The sequence below is a fragment of the Brachionichthys hirsutus genome, chromosome 9 (genome assembly GCF_040956055.1).
Source record: "Brachionichthys hirsutus isolate HB-005 chromosome 9, CSIRO-AGI_Bhir_v1, whole genome shotgun sequence".
Taxonomy (NCBI): domain Eukaryota; kingdom Metazoa; phylum Chordata; class Actinopteri; order Lophiiformes; family Brachionichthyidae; genus Brachionichthys; species Brachionichthys hirsutus.
The window spans coordinates 5,582,723-5,603,664 of record NC_090905.1 but is presented as its reverse complement, the minus strand read 5'-3'; the positions used below and the strand labels follow the sequence as shown (position 1 = coordinate 5,603,664).

General features: G+C 44.3%; 3 protein-coding genes and 1 long non-coding RNA gene across 4 annotated transcripts; 1 reads left to right on the top strand and 3 right to left on the bottom strand.

The window, feature by feature from the left end:
• Positions 1-416: 416 nt before the first annotated feature.
• Positions 417-1,848, bottom strand: org (oogenesis-related gene; the record flags this gene model as incomplete). The annotated part of the gene is made up of 4 exons (XM_068743516.1): positions 417-437; positions 511-612; positions 1,142-1,296; positions 1,635-1,848. Coding segments are annotated over 4 exons (492 nt in total), but the record flags the coding sequence as incomplete, so codon positions are not given.
• Positions 1,849-5,868: 4,020 nt separating this feature from the next.
• On the bottom strand, positions 5,869-10,050 carry oaz1a (ornithine decarboxylase antizyme 1a). The gene is given in 6 exon segments (XM_068743234.1): positions 5,869-6,413; positions 6,846-6,931; positions 7,364-7,539; positions 7,984-8,070; positions 8,072-8,123; positions 9,879-10,050. Coding segments are annotated over 6 exon segments (663 nt in total). The 5' UTR covers positions 10,010-10,050; the 3' UTR covers positions 5,869-6,282.
• Positions 10,051-10,146: 96 nt separating this feature from the next.
• On the top strand, positions 10,147-12,328 carry LOC137899025 (uncharacterized). Its single transcript, XR_011105633.1, has 7 exons — positions 10,147-10,181; positions 10,660-10,807; positions 10,890-10,938; positions 11,015-11,089; positions 11,178-11,312; positions 11,424-11,500; positions 12,100-12,328. It is a non-coding gene; the product is annotated as an uncharacterized lncRNA (long non-coding RNA).
• A 120-nt stretch (positions 12,329-12,448) lies between these two features.
• On the bottom strand, positions 12,449-15,011 carry amh (anti-Mullerian hormone). The gene is made up of 7 exons (XM_068743026.1): positions 14,909-15,011; positions 14,521-14,793; positions 14,268-14,437; positions 14,052-14,163; positions 13,868-13,967; positions 13,341-13,771; positions 12,449-12,878 (listed from the first exon to the last, which is right to left on the bottom strand). Exons 1-7 carry the CDS (start codon positions 15,009-15,011, stop codon positions 12,451-12,453), a joined length of 1,617 nt encoding a protein of 538 aa, XP_068599127.1. The 3' UTR covers positions 12,449-12,450.
• Between the last annotated feature and the right edge of the window lie 5,931 nt (positions 15,012-20,942).

The following is a 20,942-nucleotide window of genomic DNA, read 5'->3' as shown; positions in this document are numbered from 1 at the left end:
AACATTGTGGAATGCAAGTTAAATTCAAGACAATCTGCAAATTAAACTACCTTTTTACAGGGCCGAAAGCTTAATGCGGTGCAACAGGGGTAAATAGAGATGCCGTTCTTTTATGAATTGTGATCTTGTTTTGACCACAAACTCAAAACCCAGCTAATACAAAGTCTACATGGACTTGTCACATTAACCTAATCACCGGAAAACTGCTGTTCAGGCCATCAGAGAAACAGATATTACCGACTGATTCCCAAAGTGACGCAAACATGTTTGATCAGGCTACGGTTAAATAGCAACTCTTCACCGCCATCTAGTGGGAGGTCAGCACATACAAGTCAAAAAACAATTTTATTGAATATAATCAACATACAAAAACACAACATTGGCAATAACGCATCAGAGCATCCGGAGGAGGGGCGTCACTCAGCGGATGACTCGGCCTGTTTATAAAGAAATAAAACCATGTCAATCACCGACACCCACATTTACCAAACGCTCGACACCGCAACTCACCGGGTTCACATCTGGAATGTCGACTGTCACTGGAAGTTCAGGGTCACTATCCGTGCTGTTATGAGAGCGGTATTCCTCACTTTCCGTCTCTACTGTACTGGGCTGGGGGAAAAGACACACGTCTCCATTTAATGGATCTCAGACTTTAATACTCGATGAATCGACACGGGGGGGGGGGGGGGGGGTCACTTTTCCCACGCTTCTACACTCACTCATTGTTTTGAGTCATCACTAACCCAAAACCTGCTAAATTGAACCATCCAGTCAGTCCTGCGTGGTTCCGTAAGTATCGAAACATGTCTGGCAGCACTCTTTTCGTTTGTGACCCCACAACGGGGGGGGGGGGGGGGGGGCATTCACAAGATGTGTGCCGTGCACTCTCCCCGTGTCAGTGCGCCACACGCCCACGCTCTACCTGTGGCCCGTGCACGAGTCGAAGCAGAGACAGAAAAGAGGGACGCAGTCCTGCAGCATCGGTTTGCTCCTTTGACTGGAACTGCGCTAACTTGTGGAGAGAAAGGGTTTAATGTCTCCTTTAAGACATTTCACAGGGGAGGGTACGAGAACGAACCAACACGGCCAAGAAAGAATGCGCAGGTCAGACCTTTAGAGCTGAGTTTAATGCACAAACCTCATAATCAGGATCTTCCTCAGTGCCCTCATCACAAAGTTCCTGAGAGAGTGCCTCCACCCATGTGTGAGGATCTTCATCATCGTCATCATCCAACTCGTCTTGCTTCCTCTTGTTGCCTTTGCCACAGGGTTTATTAGGAGAGGCTCTGATCTCTGTTGGCAAAAGATGGCCCATCTTAAGTTAATCCACGTTTAAGATTACTGTGCAGTAATCAATGAACAGTCAAACACTAAAAACAAACGTGTTCAGCATTCGACATCATCGGGGCCCAATAATGCCGACGCCATTTTAAAATGGGACAGAACATCTTCAGTTTCCCCCTAATGAAGAAGCACCGCGAACATCTGCAAACTTCACATCCCAAGGAGCTTCCCGTCTCATCTAGTCGTCTACCCATCACCATGGCAAACAAAAAGGGTCCCAGAGCTGATCCCTGGTGCACCCCCCACCTCCACACCAAACTCCCGTTACTCAGGAGGTGCCACCATACCTGGTGAGAGGGTGCGCCCGATGTTCTTGGACACGGGGAAGCCCAGGGCGCCCTGCACCCAGCGGGGCAGCACGGCCAGCAGCAGGCGGGTCACCCCGCGCAGGCGCTTCCGGCCCGTGAGGTTCTGGCGACCGGGACTAACGCCCGCCCGGCTGGGGGGCGCGCCGCCCGGTGGCTGCCGGTAGCCGAGCGTCCACCGAAACCTCTGGTATGCGCGTGCCTGTAAATCACAGCCGTGCACGTCACGTTTTAAGGAGAGCAGGTTAAACTAGCCTCGGCACGTTGCGCCGCCTTTTCTCGCGCTCGTACCACGACGCCGAACGGCCAGAAGAAGACGCGCAGCAGGGAGCGGAACACACCGTCTGTCCTCACGAGCGCGTCCTGCGGAGGGACACGGAGCCGCCGTTAAAAGGTCCCCGCGTCCACCGGGCGTCAGAGAAGTCAAGGCCTCCGCCATTACCTGCTCCTTCGGGTCTTGCCCCGGCTCCATGGCGGCGTCTCCGCGGAGTTCTGTTCCGGTCATTCCGCTCCGGGTCAAGGCCTGGTGGCGCTGCGGGCCTGCGGCGAGGATAGGACGCGAACCCTGAACCGGATCGGAGGCTGCAGCTTCTGGGCCGGGGGGGGGGGGGTGGAAATGTACCGTGAAGATGGCACCGGGTAGCCAATCAGCAGAGACGGAGGCACCTGGCGCAATCAGCGCGGGCCAATCAACGAATCCCGTCAATTAACCTGCGCAAAGTCAGGAAGTGATCACGTGACGGATGAACGAGGACGCAGCAGACGTCGCTGGACGTCTGGAGGTCATTTCTAGTGAACGTGTTGAATTCAAGTCCATAATGAGGCCAGAACTTAAACACGGATCAGCACCTTCTCAGGCGCGGAGCTAAAACATCTCAGCTGTTTGTGCTGCATCTCAAGCAGCACAATGTGAAAGAGAACTTTGTTTAATGAACTGTATTAAAATAGCATCCAGAAATGGTCTTGGACCGTTTGGACCAGCCGATGCGAATAAAGTCAAAGCTGCAGGCAGGCGAGGACGTCAACCTGGACAACGTGTCCATCCGTTGGAGACGTGAGAGGGACACAGGACAAATGAGGTTATATACTGTGTTTTGGAGACGAGGCGTTCTAAGACTCTCTCCTGACCATGAATGAATGATTTTTATTTTATATTTAAATGAAGAAAATGGTATTTTAGCCTTGCATTTAATTTACCTTAAGGCAACCTTATCCATAGTTGAATCAGCACCTGTAGGAAACTGAACACCAAGTTTTTATAGGTGAAAGCTGATAGAATGGCAATAAACGGGCAATAATTACATCAAATGTTTGTTTTCACACCTTTTCTTTATTGGAAGCCAAGCCGCTACTTTCAGTTTCCATTCCAGTGTTTCTTTTCTGCCCTATAAAATACTTAATTCTATTAATTTTTAGTTTTATTGGTTTTCATTTTTGGATATTTGAATCGAGACTGCAATAAAAATAAAGTTGAGTTTTACGGTGGCATATTTTTGTCTTCTGTCTCTGATGTCTTCAGCATGAACAAAGGGAATAAAGTTGTCGTTACATCCTTCCCTTTTTTCTAGCGTTGAGGTTAGCTCAGAGAACAGCTTTGCCTTCAAAACAGACACAACTCTTCCGGAATCAACCTGAAGCTGCCAACAAGCCCAACAGATAAAGAGAGAAGAGAAGAGCACTCCTTAGAAAGAAGCAGAGGTGAAGTAACGGAGACCTGGAAGAACTAATCATCTACTGGAAATTAAAGTCCAGATGTCTTCTGATCCTGGAAATGGAGCTGAGGAAATCAAACCAAAGCTGCCTGTCAAACAGCACAGGTAAGAGCAACACTGATATTTTTGGTATAGGGATAATCAATGATCATACAATCTTCATATAAAAACACCAGCTCATTGGGGTAGTATTCATTTGTTCTGTCATCATTCTATCATCGCTGGTTTGTGAAACGTGTTGCAGACACACATTTCCCAGGGAGCGCTGTACTAATGGTTTTGTTACTGTGTGCGCTCTCACACAGGAGTCGCTCCTCCAGATGCTTTTTTTCCGATGGCACCCCGCCGCCTGCTCCAAGGAAGAGGCTGGGTCGCGCCTTCTCCCTCCCTGGCGTCGATGCTCCTCCGCTCTCTCCTCTGTCTCCCTCGCATCCCCTGCAAGAACAACCTCATAACTGTGACAATCCCCTGGATGTGATGGCACCCGCACCCAGCAAATATCCCCACGAGAGTACAGAGGAGTTTAAACTACTCCGAGGGAGCCCTGTCACCTTATTTCCCATCTCCCAGCACCCCAGACGAACACCTGCTCTACCTCTTTAGCAGGTTTGACGATCAGAGCGTGGTCTTTCAAGGACTTCAACATCGCCACCTGCTCTTTTTGAGAAGTATGGCGCAGAGCGTGGCCGCTGGGATCCTGCTGCGAGGAGAGGCCACACAGATGGACCTCAGTTCTTATGCACTACAGCCTGCACAGTCCCAGGTAATGTAAAAGCTCTTATTCGCTCTATAAAGTATAAATATATGTATATAAATATACAGAATGCTCTTCATGTTTATGCAAACAGGTAACATGTCTATTGCATAGCATGAGAAGTAACAGAAACATGATCTTTATCAACATTGGAAACTGTGACGGGGACTTGTGGTATCCGACACACTTCCTCTGCACTTCATCAGGTGTCACATCCGCTGCAGGAAGGCCAGATACTCCTCCCCCCCCCCTTATCGCTGCAGCTACATGAGCTTCTTGAATATAACTTATAAGGGTGTCTGTTTTCTGTCTTTCTGTGTAGGTGCACAAACACGCTGGTGGAACTCCCTCAGCTCACACCAATCAAAAGCCATCGCACGTCCACGTGCAAGAAGTCATTGCTCATTTCCAAGCAAGCAACACGTCCACATCCTTCATGCTGGAAACTCCAGATCCTTCTCCTGCCTTGAAGCCAGGCGGCCCGACTGCTAAACCGCCGGGCGGAGTCGGTGTCGAGTATCTCACAGATCACAGACAAATGAATCTGACCTCAGTCCAGTCGCTGCTCGGGAACGGACGCTCATCGAGCATTGAGAGAGACCTTCCAGATACCACTCTAGAAGACTTTGTCCAGAATAGCAGCTCACTGCAGAATCTGGATCGTTTGAATTACGACAGGCAGGCATGCGTTCTGTTGTTGCAGGTATGAGCGCGTTCACAACATCTGCACACCAGTGGCTCTGCAGTTGAGCTCAAACCTCGAGAGATCTTTTTGGTGTGGCCGAAAAGTTGGAAAGAACAGGCAGGACGCAAGCGAGAAAGGGACAGATTGAACGTGGAGTGTGAAAAGGCAGAGGAAAAAGTAAAGATTCAGACGTTATGGAGGACACACGGCTCCCCTCGCGTCGTGTTAACGTCACGTTCATCTGTTCCTCATTCCCTCGCCGACATCAAATCCCAAATCGGAGCCATAATTCCGTACTGTCTCCATTCACAAGGGAGCCTGGCATCTTTGGCCGCAGGCGCAACTCTGTCCCAGTCCTCATACCGAAGAGGGCTCCTGTACCTGGCCTCCCTGCTCCGCGGTGAGAAAGAGATGGCAGACATGGTAGCTGTGCTTCAGGTGATCCTCTGGGGGCCACGTCTCCCGCTCTTTGACCACCGCTGTACACAACTGGCTGACAATCAAGCGAGTCCTGCTGGTGATGAAGCTGGCAGAGAGAGGGCTGATCCAGTATCAGTCTGCTCTGGACTGGGGGGACTGCATGTGCCTGCAATACCTGCCGTCGACAGACCCCGAGACAATTTTGAGCATGACCAGTCAGCTGTGGCTCACTCTGAATGCAGGCTGACCTTTGCCTGACATAGTGGCCATCATATCTACAATCCAACACAGAAAGATGTGCTTAGAAATTCACTAGAATCTGCACATTGGGTAATTCCTTTAATGTTCATACCGTAATATTAAACTAATTCAATGCTTTAATTTTTTAACACCATCATTGTAACTCGTCGAATCAAACCCTTTTCTATGAAAATTAAAGTTTTGGTTATTTCATATGAAGCCTGTGTATTTGTGTGTCCACGTCACTGGTTCGAAGTGGGCAAGTAAATACTCTGGTGGTATATATTTGTCCACCAATCAGGATCGCGTAACATTTCATTCAGATCTCCGTTCTTTTAGAAGCATTTACGGAGGAATCTGTCAATTATGCTTCAGCTGTCTTAAATTACTAGACGCAAGATATCGTTCTGTAAGGTGGGAACGTTTATTTAGTATTGTTACAACATGCAGACTTCAATCAAGTGAGTCAAAGCAACAAACGAAAATCATGCACACAAACAAAATCAATGTAAACGTGATTAACTAGCATGACACGTTGCTACTTACATCAGTATCTATAATGAATTTCCATTGGTCATAAATATTACACTGTGGGGAGGATCAAGATGAACGAATCATGGATGATGGTGCTTTGTGAGGACGCCTTGCCTTGACATTATGTGGGTGTTTGATCTATATTCCTGGTAGATAAACATCTTAACCTGGTGCAAACAGCAGTGAAACACGGCACAAGGTGGGAAAAGGTCAAATAAAACACAGCAGAACTTCTGACTGGAAAAACTTCAACGTTAAATTAGGAATTTAAATTTCTTCCATCAATTAATAGTCGCCAGAGGAGTCTCGTTCCATGCTGTAAGCCATGAAGAAAGCGTCGGGGCGGGACGGGACGAGGGGATGACCCGGTCTCACAATCTCAAAGCCCAGGAAACTGAACGTACGCAGCAGGGATGCTGAAGGGAGATGAAAGGAGAAGAGACGTAAAGCCACGGTTTTACTACACGCCACTGAGAAGTTACCGTCCGTAACTGGACTTTAAGAAGGGCGGTTCATGTTTGTGTAGCTGCACAAAACTAAAGGGGATGTTTCGTAGCGATCATCAGGAAAAATCACAAATAAAGACAAACTCACCGACTACTAATACTCAAGTCCATGAAAAAATGTATCTCGTATCAGAACCCCATTTGATGTTCTGTAGTCAGTGTCTAAGTGTCTTTAAGTCGACTTCTGTTCACATTTTTATCCAAACTTAGTAAATAATTCACAGAAATCCATCCGTTTTCTTTCCAAGCTGAAATGTATTTTATAACCGCTGATTACTTGTTGGTGCTACACCCGAACATTTACATTAAAACCAGCAAGAGACCCGGACGGAAACCCCTCACCTCTGTCATCACGGTTCTTGTGAAAACAGATGAACACATGTTCCATCTGCAGCTGCTCTTCTGCAAATTCCAGAAGAAGGGCAAAACTAAAGATGAAAGCAAACAAGAAGCGTTAATACATTGCAGTGGATAGAAAGCGATGATTCAAGGCGGGCATTCCCATTGCTGTGTAAACTGGAAATATTATAAAACAATAATGGCTTAGCTGCTATTGCAGCCTAATGCTCACACAGACCAGCCACAACCAATATTTTCTTTTTAAAATCTAAAGATGCAAAGGTCCATGTGTATAAAAACTGTTGTGTGAACAGCATCTATCTGATCAGAATCAAACTTTAAATCTTTGACAAATCAAGTGATTCTTACATTAGACATGTTACAGGTTGAATTCATTCAGGCTTTACTTGATGAATCAAAAACGCACCATTCGTTGAATTCATTCATTTGAAAGTCAAGAAACGGAAAAAGGCTTCAGATTGTTTTTATTTCATCACTGAAAAACATTTTGCCCCGCTGACCTGTCTTTGCTGCCCTCGGGCAAAATTCCAGGTGGGAGTTCCACATAGAGGTTCCTTCCTTTCAGTGCGGCTCTCCAGACGCAGCGCTTGGCTTCAGCGCGACGGGGCTCAAACAGCAAGAACCGCACTCTGCCGTTGGCGGGAGGAGGCTCCTCCAGAACCAGCAACTGAGCATCCTTGAGTAGAGGGTGGAACAATACGACAGTAGAATTATAGGTGTGCATAGTTTGAAGAAAAAAAGAGAGACAAAGAAAAAACAAATTCAGGCTTAAAGCTACAATTTGTCAAGATCAAATCCAACTGAGGGCTTGGGGCCTTCCCATGAGGAGATTGTATGTTCTCCTCTTGTCTGGGTTCTCCGGCTTCCTCCCACCACCAAAAACAAGCAACATGGGTGAATTGGAGATTCTAAATTGCTCATGGGTCAGGGAGTACAGGTGGAAATTAGCCTTCCTGCTATAATCTGGTAGAACGCATCGGGACAAGCCTGGGACATGCTGCGTTTGCACTCCTAACAGCTGAATGGGCTGATTTAAGCTATTACACCTACAACCAGATACAATCAATATACCTCATAGAGCTCAAACTGCAGTAAAATAAATCAAATTGGATTAACTTACAGAGTAGAATGGTTTAGCTGAAAGATTGCGATCCCACTGGTCATTCCCTCGCCCACCCTGGATCTTCAGGGGTGGGTGAGGGGCATCAGGAGCACCACAGAGGCCCCAGACACGGGTTACTGCAACAGTTGGAGCAGCGCCTGGGACTGGAGACACTGCAGGAGGACAACACAGACAGACTGAGCCATTTTAAACGGTGTATTCGGCATATTATATGTCCCTATAGTGTAAGCAGCAGAGGAAATGGCAGATACCATTGACCTCTATCCGCCAAAATAATCCAGTTACTTGTAAGATGTGGGTGTGACCTTAGCAACAATAAAAGAGGAAGCTCGTCTAACTTGTTCAGCGGCCTTTGTGTAATTGCCACTGCACGCATTAGCAGTGTTGAGCGTAAGCCTGCTCTCCGATTGGAGAACACAAAGACACGCACATACGCCTTAGAGAAGAGTCTCGTACGCAAATGCCACCGCTGTGCTAAATGTGGAGCAGCCGAATGAGCCGCGCTGCAATCCCATGACCGTAAACATCAACACGCAACGTGCACCCTCTTACAAGAGCCTGCAAAGCAGCAGGTCCGTTCAACTCCACCCGTTTCATTACGCCAACCACCATTCTCCACTATAAAGCGTCAGCAGGATTACATTGCAGATGGTTAAACTCGCACCTCAATCAGCGACTGACTTACAGTCTCTCCGCTGAGTTTACATAAGATCGTCTGCAGTTACAACTTTAACCAGGTTGAACCTACGAGTTAAAGTGCAAAACGATCATCCAGTAAATCCATTTCTCAGGGACAGGCCACCGTGTAAAGTGTAAACTGCGTCTCCCCACGACACGTTCTCCCACCAGCCCTGCGCAGCGCAGTGGAAATTTCCTACAAGTCCTCACAGCCGTAAATACTGTAGCAGCAGAACGTCTCCTGAACATCTTCACAAAACACGCAGACTAATGGTTTACTCTACAAAATCGACACAAAAAATAAATAGATCAACATTTTGTTATTTACCGCCGACATGGAAACCCAGCAAATGGTGCTATTTCACTCGAAGCGGAGGCCACTGGCTTATACATGCCTCTCAAGGGTTAATGATACAGAACGTCGTAACGATATACTGCGTTTAATCTGCATTTAGTTATTGCTTAGTTACAATTAAAGCAGCCCGATTGTTTGGCATCCTGTTCATCAAATTGCGAGGCGTTTATCCTGACTAGCAGACGAGATCGTGGGCGAAAGAAATTAATAAAGCTACAAATCACTGGATTTTAATAATTTATCTGGTGCTCCATTTTAAGACTGAAGTTGTACGTCAAAAATTGTAAAAACGAGGCAGGCCTATTGCCACTGATAGTCGACAATAAGATTTTGACTAAACATATGCGCTAGCCGCTTGCTAGGCGACGTAGCTCGCATTTCCGCGACATTCACGTATTATTAGGAATAACGGGGGAAAATTGTTGTTCTGAATTTTTAAACATGATTGGCTTCAATATTAAAAATCGCCTTAAAAAAAGTAAACAGTTGCCAAAGCAGACACAGAACGGCTAACGACCTGCTGTGACGTTTGATATATTAGCATAAGCGTTAGCTTAGTGTTAGCGAGCTAATTAAAGCGTACATGTTAGTAACAAATACGTTTATTTCGATTTAGAAGCGTACACGTTTACGTTACTAAAATACGCAATTTGGGAAATAAAGGTATACCATTTAGGAAGGTTATGTTTTTACTAATGCTTTACGGAAAGGTCAGCTGTGATGTTAAGAAAAACAACCACTCCTAATGCTAGCTGTTAGCCGCTCCAGATAATATACCTCAGGTAGGCCTCGGTTTTTTTTTTAAACGTAGCTTAGCTTGCTAAGTTACCACATTAAAAACCATAGAGACAGACTTTACCTTTCACTTTCACTTTCACGCTCAGGTTTATTACTGGATTGTTCCGCAACAGGCATCTCGGACGGGTGTCTCTCTTTTTCTCTAACAAAACAGTGGCTATTCAAAATCGTCTGTAGGTTGGATTTAACCATCCGGCCAGCGTCCTCACTAGGTGCCCGCTCTGTCGTCTGGTCTTCGCCTACTGCTCGGCTGAGGCTTTACGGGCTGCAGTGTTTGTCGGGGGCGTGTCCTCCTCTTCCTCGCAACGTCTTACGTAACAGAATGAGGAAGGAGGAAGACCTAAACGTCAAATCTGCAACAAATGTATGTATGCTGTACACTTGAAACATTTTTTAGTAAATTGCTACTTTTATACCATATATCTATACTGCACTTTCACCTCTAACTGTGGTCAGCATCTCACTCAATATAAAAGACACAATTGAGTTATTTAAAATATTTAACCAGGTAAGTCAATTGAGAATTAATTCTCTTTTTCAGTAATGACCTGGACCTAAGTTGCATGTTTTTGGTGGTGGAACCCACGCAGACACGGGGAGAACATGCAAATAGAAAAGCCACAAGTTGGATTTGAACCTGCAACCTTCTTGGTGTCAGGCAACAGTGCTAACCACTATTATTATTTTTAATGGCTCATCATCTTTTTTTTAATGTAAAATCTTATTTTGAAAATAATAACTCGACTCTCCAGTGAATACTTTATTTCCCACGTAAATGCCATGAGTAGGTAATACAAAATGGCACAAAGCAGAACCACTCATGTCATTTTCCTTTTTTTCAGTCCTCGCCATCTGTTGCCCGTCAGTCAAACGGTGACGGCGCACGGCGAGGGTGAGTTTATAGCACTGCCCCCGCAGAAGAGGAATCACCATCAACTCAAGTGCACGGCCCTCATATCAGTGGCAAGGCAGCCCGAAAGACTGAATCGGGTAGGTTTCCTAGTTCTGAGGAGAGTTTTACTTCAATCGAAACTCTCAGCTTCTCTAAATCACGTCTGTCCTTCGCTTGCAGGTGTCTATTTTAAGCCGTCTTGTGTTAGTCTCACATTCTTGGTCCTGAGGTCTGTGCAAATAAAAATGCAGATTCAAACGCATTTATTTTATTTATGTAACTTAATTTTCATCCATCATATACAGCTTCTTTTTGGATTAAACTTAAACCTTGACCCAATCGACTTTATGCGTCAGTATTGGAAGATCTGGAAAACACAAGTAAGAAACATGTCCGGCCCATACAAGCGACCGATCGACCACGCCGGCGAATATCGCAGCCATTTCAATGATCCGGGTCCTTCCACAGTGTCTTATGACCGGATTCTGTCCATCGAGGACTTGAGTGATGTTCCGACTCCATGGAAGGGCTTCACTATGAACCGTTGCATAATGTTGGCGCTGGTGGTGCTGCTGGTGAGCGCTGGTGTAAATGAACTGCACGGTGAGTCCTCCGATCACCTGCTTAGATTACACAGGGAAAGCATAGCTGGATTAGCACACACAGTGCTTTTCTTTGCGTAATCCCACATCTTCCATGCTGCTTTTTGTCTAGATGCTGTGGATTCCTTCGTTGACGAGACGGGTATAAGGACTTTTGTTGGGAGTCTGCAAGATGGTTCCATAACTCAGGTACCGCCCGTCTCTGGGGAGGTTAAACCTCATTTTAATCTACAATAACCCACTTACCAGTACACGACCGCAGTACACACGGATAAACACAATATCAGGTTGGATTATTGTTCACTCACATGAGATTAATAATAGGCATTAGTGTAGAAGAACAATAGAAATACACGCGTGGCATCAGTGAAAGTATTTTATCCTTCGTCCATGCAGATTGCTCTTGTTGCTGCAGACCTGCAGTTATCTGATTACAGATGAACAGAGGCTCTGTAAAGCGTCATTTGACAAGGTCATGGCAAAGAGATCATTATGCAATTAATTTCTGCAAAAGTATTCAAGGTGGCACTGGCAGACAAGCAGGCTCAGGATGTCTCTCATCACAGTCCAGCCCCCCTGCCGGTCGGTGAAACGGCACACTTCAACAAATACACCTAAAAATATATAACATGATACGGAATACTTGCCCTGTTTTAAGGTGGATTTCCCTTAAAATAGAATGAAAGTATACTTTTAAAAAACCTCAAAATGTACCATCGACCTCTTGACGTGACTCTGCAGTGAGACGCCAGCCTGACTGTGTGTCGTTTTCTCCCATCTGCCTCCAGATTTCCATCTGGGACAGTTTCATGTTGTGGTGGGGATCTGAAGAAGTTGGAGCAATCAGAAGAAGAAAAAAGCCAATTGCCAACAAAGCAATCCTGAAACCCAAAACCAAACAATGATTTGTTCTTGGCTGTTTAAAGAAAACCGAAGGGTCAAATAATAGATTTAGACAACTGTCGCAACAAATAGTTCATGAATAAACAACACAAACAATCAATAGGCTTTGCATTTAATCATATTGGAGGTGCAGAATGTTTAACATTTAATCCATTCAGCATTAAATCACACATTTTACATGCACTTGTTTTAATTGAAGGACAAAAATAGATTTAATTCATCTTCGTCATCATACTCTAGCGACACCCACACTCCTTTGCCACCACATCTTTAAGACACTTGAGTTCAGTTCCAGTTCCATGTGGATTCAAGAGGACCATGTATATGTCTTCATAGGTCAACGGCACGCAGCACGGAGGCCTCTCGTCCACGTTCTCATTCGCAGCCCTCTCGCTCTCAATGTGGGAGTTGAGCAGGACGGCGTGATTGGTGGGATTGACCAGGGGGACGGCACAAGCACCGTGGCAGTTGTAAATGTTGGCGGTGTTTGGACCGATGGCGTGCTTTTCCAGGGACACGGTGAGGCTTCGCAGCCCACACTGGTTAACCAGCACTGGGTTGTTGGGGTCAGCTCTGGCAGCCCGTAGACCTCGCTTCGCCTCGAACATGCGGGCCATCGTCTGGAGGGCCTTCAGCAGCAGGAACGCACGATACTGTCTGTCTCCTGTTTCAGAGTGAGCAGAATTAAAGGGTGTTAGTGACACACGGAGAAGAAGAATCCATATACAGATATCTAGTGCTTTAGAGAACAACGGTTGTGTGGAAAGGTTTTGAATCAGCTTGAAAAAAAATAGATCAAATTGAAAAAAAATATTGACTTGAAAGATAAATGGCTACAAAATGCGTCAGAATGACTGATAGTGTTGGTAGAATTATTCTCAAAGCTACTCTTTGTGGTGGTGACACGGCTAAAAGCAAAGGGTAAATAGTTAAATAGATAAATAACTTTTATAAAGATAACTTTCAATTAACTTATAGATCAGATAAATTCAGTGGTATTGCAAGATTAAATGTGGTCTTAACTTTACTTCGATGTAAAGAATCTGGTATTATATTCACTATTTTAATCATTTTTATATCATTTAGAAAAATCTTTAAAACCAAAATGTTTTTTTAGACACATTACCTGCTAGTGGTTCCACCTTAGAAAATGCACTGAGCTCCATGAGCCTCCCCAGCCTCTCTGTGCCTCTGTGACCCAACTCCTCCTGCTTTATCACCTCCATTATCTGCACCACAGTCTGCTCCAACCTCAGCCTGAGCTCCTCCAACAGCGCAGCCGGAAGCGCCAGCTCCCCAACGTGCGCCTGAAACACGGAGCAACAGCTACTGAAAGAAAAGAAGCTGAGGGAGGAGGAGTTGATCAGCCCCGACAGCAGGGCTTCGCTGGAGGATAAGCCTATGAGGAGAGGAGACGGGGACTGTAAAGAGGTCAGCCGGAGAGGAAGGGTCTCAGGGCGATCTTCAGGCATGACGTCACCCAGGAATCGTTTCAGCTCACAGAGAAAGGATGAAGTTTGTGAAGAGGCCAGAAAGGAACTTGGAACGCTTGCATATCTGAGAATGAAAGTTTAAAAACCAAAATCCATTTGCAAGAAAATGGATGGAAGACTGCTGCTCTGGCAACGTAGTGGAACATTTCACAAACACAACCTCATATCAGTCCCTTGTCTTCCTTGGAAAAACAGAAGTGGAGTTATGCCGATGTAACGTCCCGATTTTCCACCAATGAAGATGTCTTTTAGAGGTTGCTCTGCAAAGAGAGGATATTTGTCACGTGCGCGCTCTCTGCATGATGCAAGACACGGTAATATCACAGTATCCTATCACAGCTTACTCATATCAGGGGCTTCTGTGTCAACAGTAATCCTCCATTTGTGGTCAGCGTTGTCCTCTGCCAGATTCCCCGTCAGAATTACGTACCGAGTTTCTCCTGAAATGCATGCAGACTAGAAAAGACAAAGCACCAAGAAAATGAACCATGGACAATGCAAATTGAAGATCCCAAGGAGAATTTTACACTCATGCATATTTTACAGCAGACGTTTCTCACCTGTGTGTGAGGTTGCAGTGCCTGACCAGTGAAAGTAGCTTCGAGGTTTCCCCCCGCCAGCGGACTTTCAAAAGCCAAGACGAGTACAGGGTTTGGTTTGAGCACCAGAGACTGCGGGAGGCCAAAGGTCAACTTGAGTGATCCTCTCGGATCTTCCTCTGATAAGCGAACTGGAAAGAATATTTAGCGTAAAATGAAATACAAAACAAAACGCGTACATAACAATGAAAGTCGCCGCAGACAGCAGCGTTACCTCCGACTGGGTGAAAATCCGCCATCCTAACTCTCTGGTTTCTGTTCACGTCTGCAACGAGCTCGGATAATATTAAGCTTGATGATGAATTACCAGATAATGTGCAGACTCCAAATACAGTGAGAGTGTGGCTCGTGATTTCATCATTGTTCCCCACACTTTCATGCAACGCTGCAAATATATTATCCACAAAGCATGGCGCAAGATGAGGGACCCGAGTTTGGGTTTCCAGACCATCTGCAGCCTCCGTGGAGCTCAGCGCGAGGGGCGAGCCTTTGACTGAACGGGAAAAGGTTATGCAGAAAAACACAACAGGTAAGATATGAAGAAAGTAATTTAGAAAAATAAAATGCACACATTTCCAGAGGATTGTCGGTTTCTGTCTCACCTGTCATGCCTGGGATGAGTTGCTGTCCATGCGAGATGTCCAGGGCGCTCAGCCTCGTCCAGTAGATTAGCGCTACGCAGCAAAAGACACCAACAGCCAACATTCTGCCTGTCTCTGGCTCTGTGCAGTCCGACCTATCACGGTCACTTGCTTTGAATGAGTCTAGCTCATGAGAACGGGAGTTACATCCTCCCACTGTCCCTCCTCGCTAACGCGAGAACACAATGCCTTAATAGGATTACCATGTGTCCACGTCTTTTCCTTGATGTTTGCTGCACAGAAATGTAATTTATTCACCTGCGGATGCTTTCCGTTACTAAATTGGACAAACATGGGACCCCCCTTGTCTATAAAGTCAGTTTTACAGAGATGAGGACAATGTTGGGATGTTTGAAGATCAAAGTGTATCTCTTGCCAATTTTGAGAAAAATCAACTCAGTTTTCGAAGTTTAAAAAAAAGAATCTGATGGAGGGCCATTTCTGTCCACACAGTTTACAAGCTGCGCTCCTAAGTAGGTGATAGCACCACTCCAGCATGCTCGATGTGTTTAGTTTACTGAGAATATATTGTAAAGTTTCAAATTTACACTCTAGACATTCAAAATATATAATCTCAAGTCCCTGAAGACCAAATGGCAGCAAGAGTCCGCCCAGTTTCATGATGAACGCTTTTTGAGCTATGCCTCGGAAAAATAATGGACCGATGAAAAGAGTGAGACCCTACCGATATACACACATATATATATATATAAATATATATATTATGTATTTGGATTTCGGGGGGACTCATCAGGACATCAAAAGCTGATTCACTGTGGGATTAGTTGAAATTGTTTCGTTTTTGTATACATTGCATTTCTAAAGTTACACAGTGACTCACAGTGACGCACAGAACGTATAAGTAAACAGATGACTGAAATCCATAGGTCTGTTTTGCAATCATGGAAAATTACCTCTTTGAGTTCCTGTTAATCTTTAATGCAAAACACAATTTTCTGGCCTCTTGAGATAACAATTACAAACTTCGGCGTTTGAAAGAGGGGAGACGGCATATTAGTCCAGTTTACCTGCCCTCCATTTGAAGGTCCTCCCTTTAAATGATTCATTACTCAACTGACATGACGCTGCATCTTTTGCATTTACGTAATAGTAGTATACTAGTATACAGAAAGACCATCTGCTGCTAATTTATCTCAGAACGAAAATATGGGATCCAGTTTGTCAGTTATGACTCAAAACAATCATGGAAGCAACGTACTGGATGCAATATAAGGAAATTATAATCGGTATCTTTCCAGAGAGGTGCTTGAAGTCATTTGACTTGCTTTGAGAACTTGATTTTAATTCTTTGTGATCAAAAGATAAAAAAGAATCATTGATGCGCAATTTATTCGTTATTCGGGTCACTTTTATTTATATGTATTTTTTAACCACACAACCTTTTTTTTAAACCATTATTATTAAATTTACCCTAATTTTCTACCCCTCTTTTAGATTGAGTTGTATTTTTGGCAGCTAAATATTTCTTTGATGTAAAACATTTTGGGCTGCATTTATTGTCGTCATGTGCCGTACAAATATAATCATCAATAAACAGTAATTAATAATATTGTCATCACACACCGAGCAATCTCAGCAGAGGAACTGGAGGAACCGTATTAGAATGATCTAGAAGAGCACTCTGAGCGCGGAGACCTCTGCCAAGCAAACATCCGTCTGTTCTCATTCATGCTAGAAAGTGATCAATAGTAACCAAAAACCGGCTTCCAGCTACGAGTGGAAACTGTATCACATGAATGGATTCACTCCCATCACTCCTTCCACAGCTGCAGTCTTGTTTTGCAGACAGTCAAGGCCTCGCCGTTGTTAAATAGTCACGTAGCCCAAGAGATAAAAACCAAGGCCCTTTCCTGTACACCAGGAATCTAACATGAGGAATGAAAGGAACAGTTCATTGCTCTCCGATGGCTGCAACATGTTTTCTACAGTGTTTCTAGGACATTTCTTGGAAAGTTGTGTCTGTACTGTGGGAATCAGGGCTCTAAAAAAAATGCATCTCGTCCTTAAAGACGCACGCATTGAATTATTATACTGGGAGCTCTGGCATTGAGTGAAAGAGCTGAGCTGCAGCAGTCCTCCAGTCAAAACACGTTCTCAAATATTCATAGAAGATAATTTTAACCAAAGCAATTCAACGTGCCTTTTGGTTCTTCAGAATCAGCTTTTGTTCACCTAAAACCAAGTCAACAGTGTAGAAATATCAGCATGACTCCCGAAAGAAACACCACAACACTCCACTGAATTATTCCAAATATTAAATGAAACATTTTTATTAATAATAATAAAATGCAGAAAAACATTAATTCCATTTGTTTCATTATAACATCTTAGGATAAAAGCACCAACACCTAACAGGAACAAGTTTATCATGAACACCCCGGGGGCCTTTTGCAAAGGAGGTTTGCCGTTATTGCACCTCAAACCTGCCCTGGCAGCACCTATCAGAGATCACTATACACACATGACCAACATCACTTTACCCCCCCACAATGGGACTAAAGCCACCAAAGGTAAGTGAACGTCATTCCTGGAGACACAAATCTAGACAGAGGCATTTGTGAGATGAGGAAGATGCTGAAAGTCAAAGCCGTTCACAGTTTCTCGACTCGTTTATAAAGCTGGATTTCTCCGGAGGCGCCGAATGTAAGCGGAGCAGTGAGAATAAATCTGAGGCCCGACAAGAGCGCTGGCTAATTTCACTTACTGAGGAATTTGCCCATGTCCTGAGTTGGGTTACAATGTGACCTCATAAAGCCACATGTTGAACAAGTTTATTACATGCAGTAGTTTTTTTTTGTTTTTTTTTTTTTACTTCATTACACGATTTCAAGTAATCTGGGAAGTTCCTGAGTTAAGACCTTTGGATGAATTTAGAGTAAACTGCTTCGACGGCAAAGCTCTCGCTGATCGATGATGCACCAGGATAGAGAGCTGCGGGGAAGCTTGTATTTAAATCTTGTTTTTCACCAAAGGACTCTAATAACAGCACCTTATCCCTTTCACCGATTGTGTAAGTGAGCTAACAAAGCTGGTTGAAATCTGTAATGAGTGGAATCTTTGCCAGTTCCGCAAACCTATTCTCACACGCGCCACACTGCCCCTCCAGATTAGAGAAACGTCCATAGATTAGACCGGACTGTAAGAAAGCTGCTCGGCAAGCTTATGATTAAACCATAAAACCCTGCAGCACAACAGGAGACTAGTAGTATTTATATTTAATAGCTGCAATTTCCCTGTTTTAAGTGAAGGAGAGCACCGTGATGTCTTTCTGACTAGTAGTATTCAAAACTGACAGGAATCAGAAGACATTATTAAAAGCATAACATGAAACTGTCATTGCATCAAACACCAAGAGTAAGAAAATCAAAACAGCGTCGACAATAATTACAAAAGACCTCTCAGTGCTGGTAACAAATAATCTCGAATTATATTCTAGAATGACTCACAATCTGTGTCCACAGAGAGTTTAGAATAAAGCTTTTATTATCAGTCTAATCTTCCCTAAGATATGCAACGGCAAGTGGAAGAAAGCGAGCGCGTGCACGCACACACACACACACTGAAAAAACTGTGTGTTCCTATTAGAGAAAAAGGAAGCTTGTCTGCTCTCATTCCTAAACAAGTGATGCACACACACAAGCTAACACAAGTGTTCTACGTCAGCGTGTCTTTGCAGGTACGCACTGGCCTCTCGAGTCAGACAGCGAGAGATTGACTTGCATGTTTGTACGCACCAGTCTGTAAAGTCGTTGGAAACAGAAGCACCATGTTTTCCTGCAGGAGTTAAAAATAAATAAAAAAAAGACACAAAAGACAGAGAAAAAGTTTGCAGGAACAGCTGATAAAAGACAGTTCTAGTGCTAGAACCCAGTTGTGTTCAAGAACCTTTGTTTGCATTGCAGATCTGTGGTGTGTTTGTGTGTGTTTACTTGTGTCCCAAGGATTCAGGTGCGGGTGCGTTGCCAGTGTTGGTAGGCACCATCTGTGAGGGAAGGTTGAGTTTAAGGTCCCAATGCAGCACCAAAACACCCCCCTTATATATATATATATATATATTCTTATATATAGTCTGTATATATATTTTTTTATATACCTTTGCTTATGATGAAGACAAACCAGGAAATACAAAACCTTATGTACAAAAACAGTGTGTTGTTCACAGATAAGCAGCTCCCTTTAGAGAACAAAGATGGCTACCTCTTGTTTGACATGTGACATGAGAAAATGACCAGAGGGCCTCAGACCTGTTTGCTAAGATTGAGCCGGACGTTGCCGAGCAGATTCAACCAACGGTGGCCTTGACAGTTGTACACTCAGAATTCAAAGAACCAGACAACAGCACATTAAATACGAAAAAAGAAAAAGGAAATGCCCTCCCCAAAAAGGGCTCGACAAAAAATATCCCTGTGTACAGCACCACACATTTTTGTTTTTGATGTTTTCACTATAAAATAAATACAATCGGGCAGTCGAAATGTAGCACCATTGTTTCCAGACTGCGAGTCATGTGAGCACACGTTTCAGGATTTCAAAAAAATAATAAAAAAAGCAAAACAAATACCACGGCAAATGAAGAATAAGACGGCATAAATATAATAATTATCTAAATTATACACAACTGTACAGTTGGAAAATGAATCACATTCACAGTACATTCTTTACAAACAACAAATGGCACAGTAAAAAGCAAACAAATAAAGAAAGGTGTGAGGAGAGTCCAGTAGTTTGTGGTGGTTATGGGTAACTGACTGCTCAGTTACGCGTGTGATTTAACGTGCTGCGCGCGAGTCCTAAACAGCTGCTTAAATCTGCATTTCCCAACAGCAGAAATAAACACGTTAATCTTAAAAAAAGACAGCTAATAATTCCTGCTGTGGTCCCACATGAATACCGAATAAGAAAGGGTTATGGAACACAGGAAGGTACTAAACGGTGCAGCCACAACTCTCTGACGAGACTGGTCCTCTGCTCGGATGACGTCGACACAGAGCACCAGGTCTGTGGCGCTGCTCAGCGTTATCGACACCCCTTGAACCGCAATCGATTAACCGTAAAGGATTCGTTCTTAATGGAGATGAAAACTGAACACTCGTGTATTCTAATGTCAACATTTAATTGTGGTTTCTTTGAATTCATATATTTCAGACATCTGGTCATAGTCATAAAATACCAAAACGTGTTGGTCTGTTAAAAATACATTACTAGAATAGAAATAGAATGGAGAAACTATTTTCAATCAAAACGTAATCGTGAATGATTTTTGCTCTGATTAGGAGCAAATAAAGGACGTTTTCTGTTCCAAAGAGCCCAGCGAGATCAGAAATATCTGAAGCAAATGGGACATTCAGGAAACACCAACATTCTGAATCATCTTAAATAGTATAGTAAATTATAGTAAATTATTAGCATAACCAAAGTTCAAGGGGCATCAACAATGCGGGCAGGGCTGCACATCTACGTGAACAGCCATCTTTTGATTCAGTGTGAAGTTAGAAAAGTTCCTCATTTTGTTGCAATACAAGATGAGTCGTACAGAAAGAGGCAAACAGAGCCAAGAGAGCACACACATATGCAGAGGCCAACTGCATGATGCCTGAATGAAGCTCAGCAAACCGGTCCATGTCTGCGTGTCTGAGCGTGCACGTGACGCGTGAAGTGAGACGGCACGACGCAGGCAGTAACTCATGATCGCAGCCCAGCTTGAAAAGTTGGATCGCGTACTTCGAACTGTTACAATGAACCAATAAAAACAGATTACTCTGACGGTGACTAAAACAAAATGATACATCGTCATACCATTGAGCACCTCCACATCTGCTGACCGGTAGCTGTGAATTCAAGGTTACCGTAGCGGTAGTTAGCGTGTGTGTGTGTGTGAGTAAACGGCTACATTTATATAGCGCTATTATTCACATGTTTGTTCTGAGCATTTACACGCACACATGCACAGACTGAACGGCCAGCCCCGTCTCCG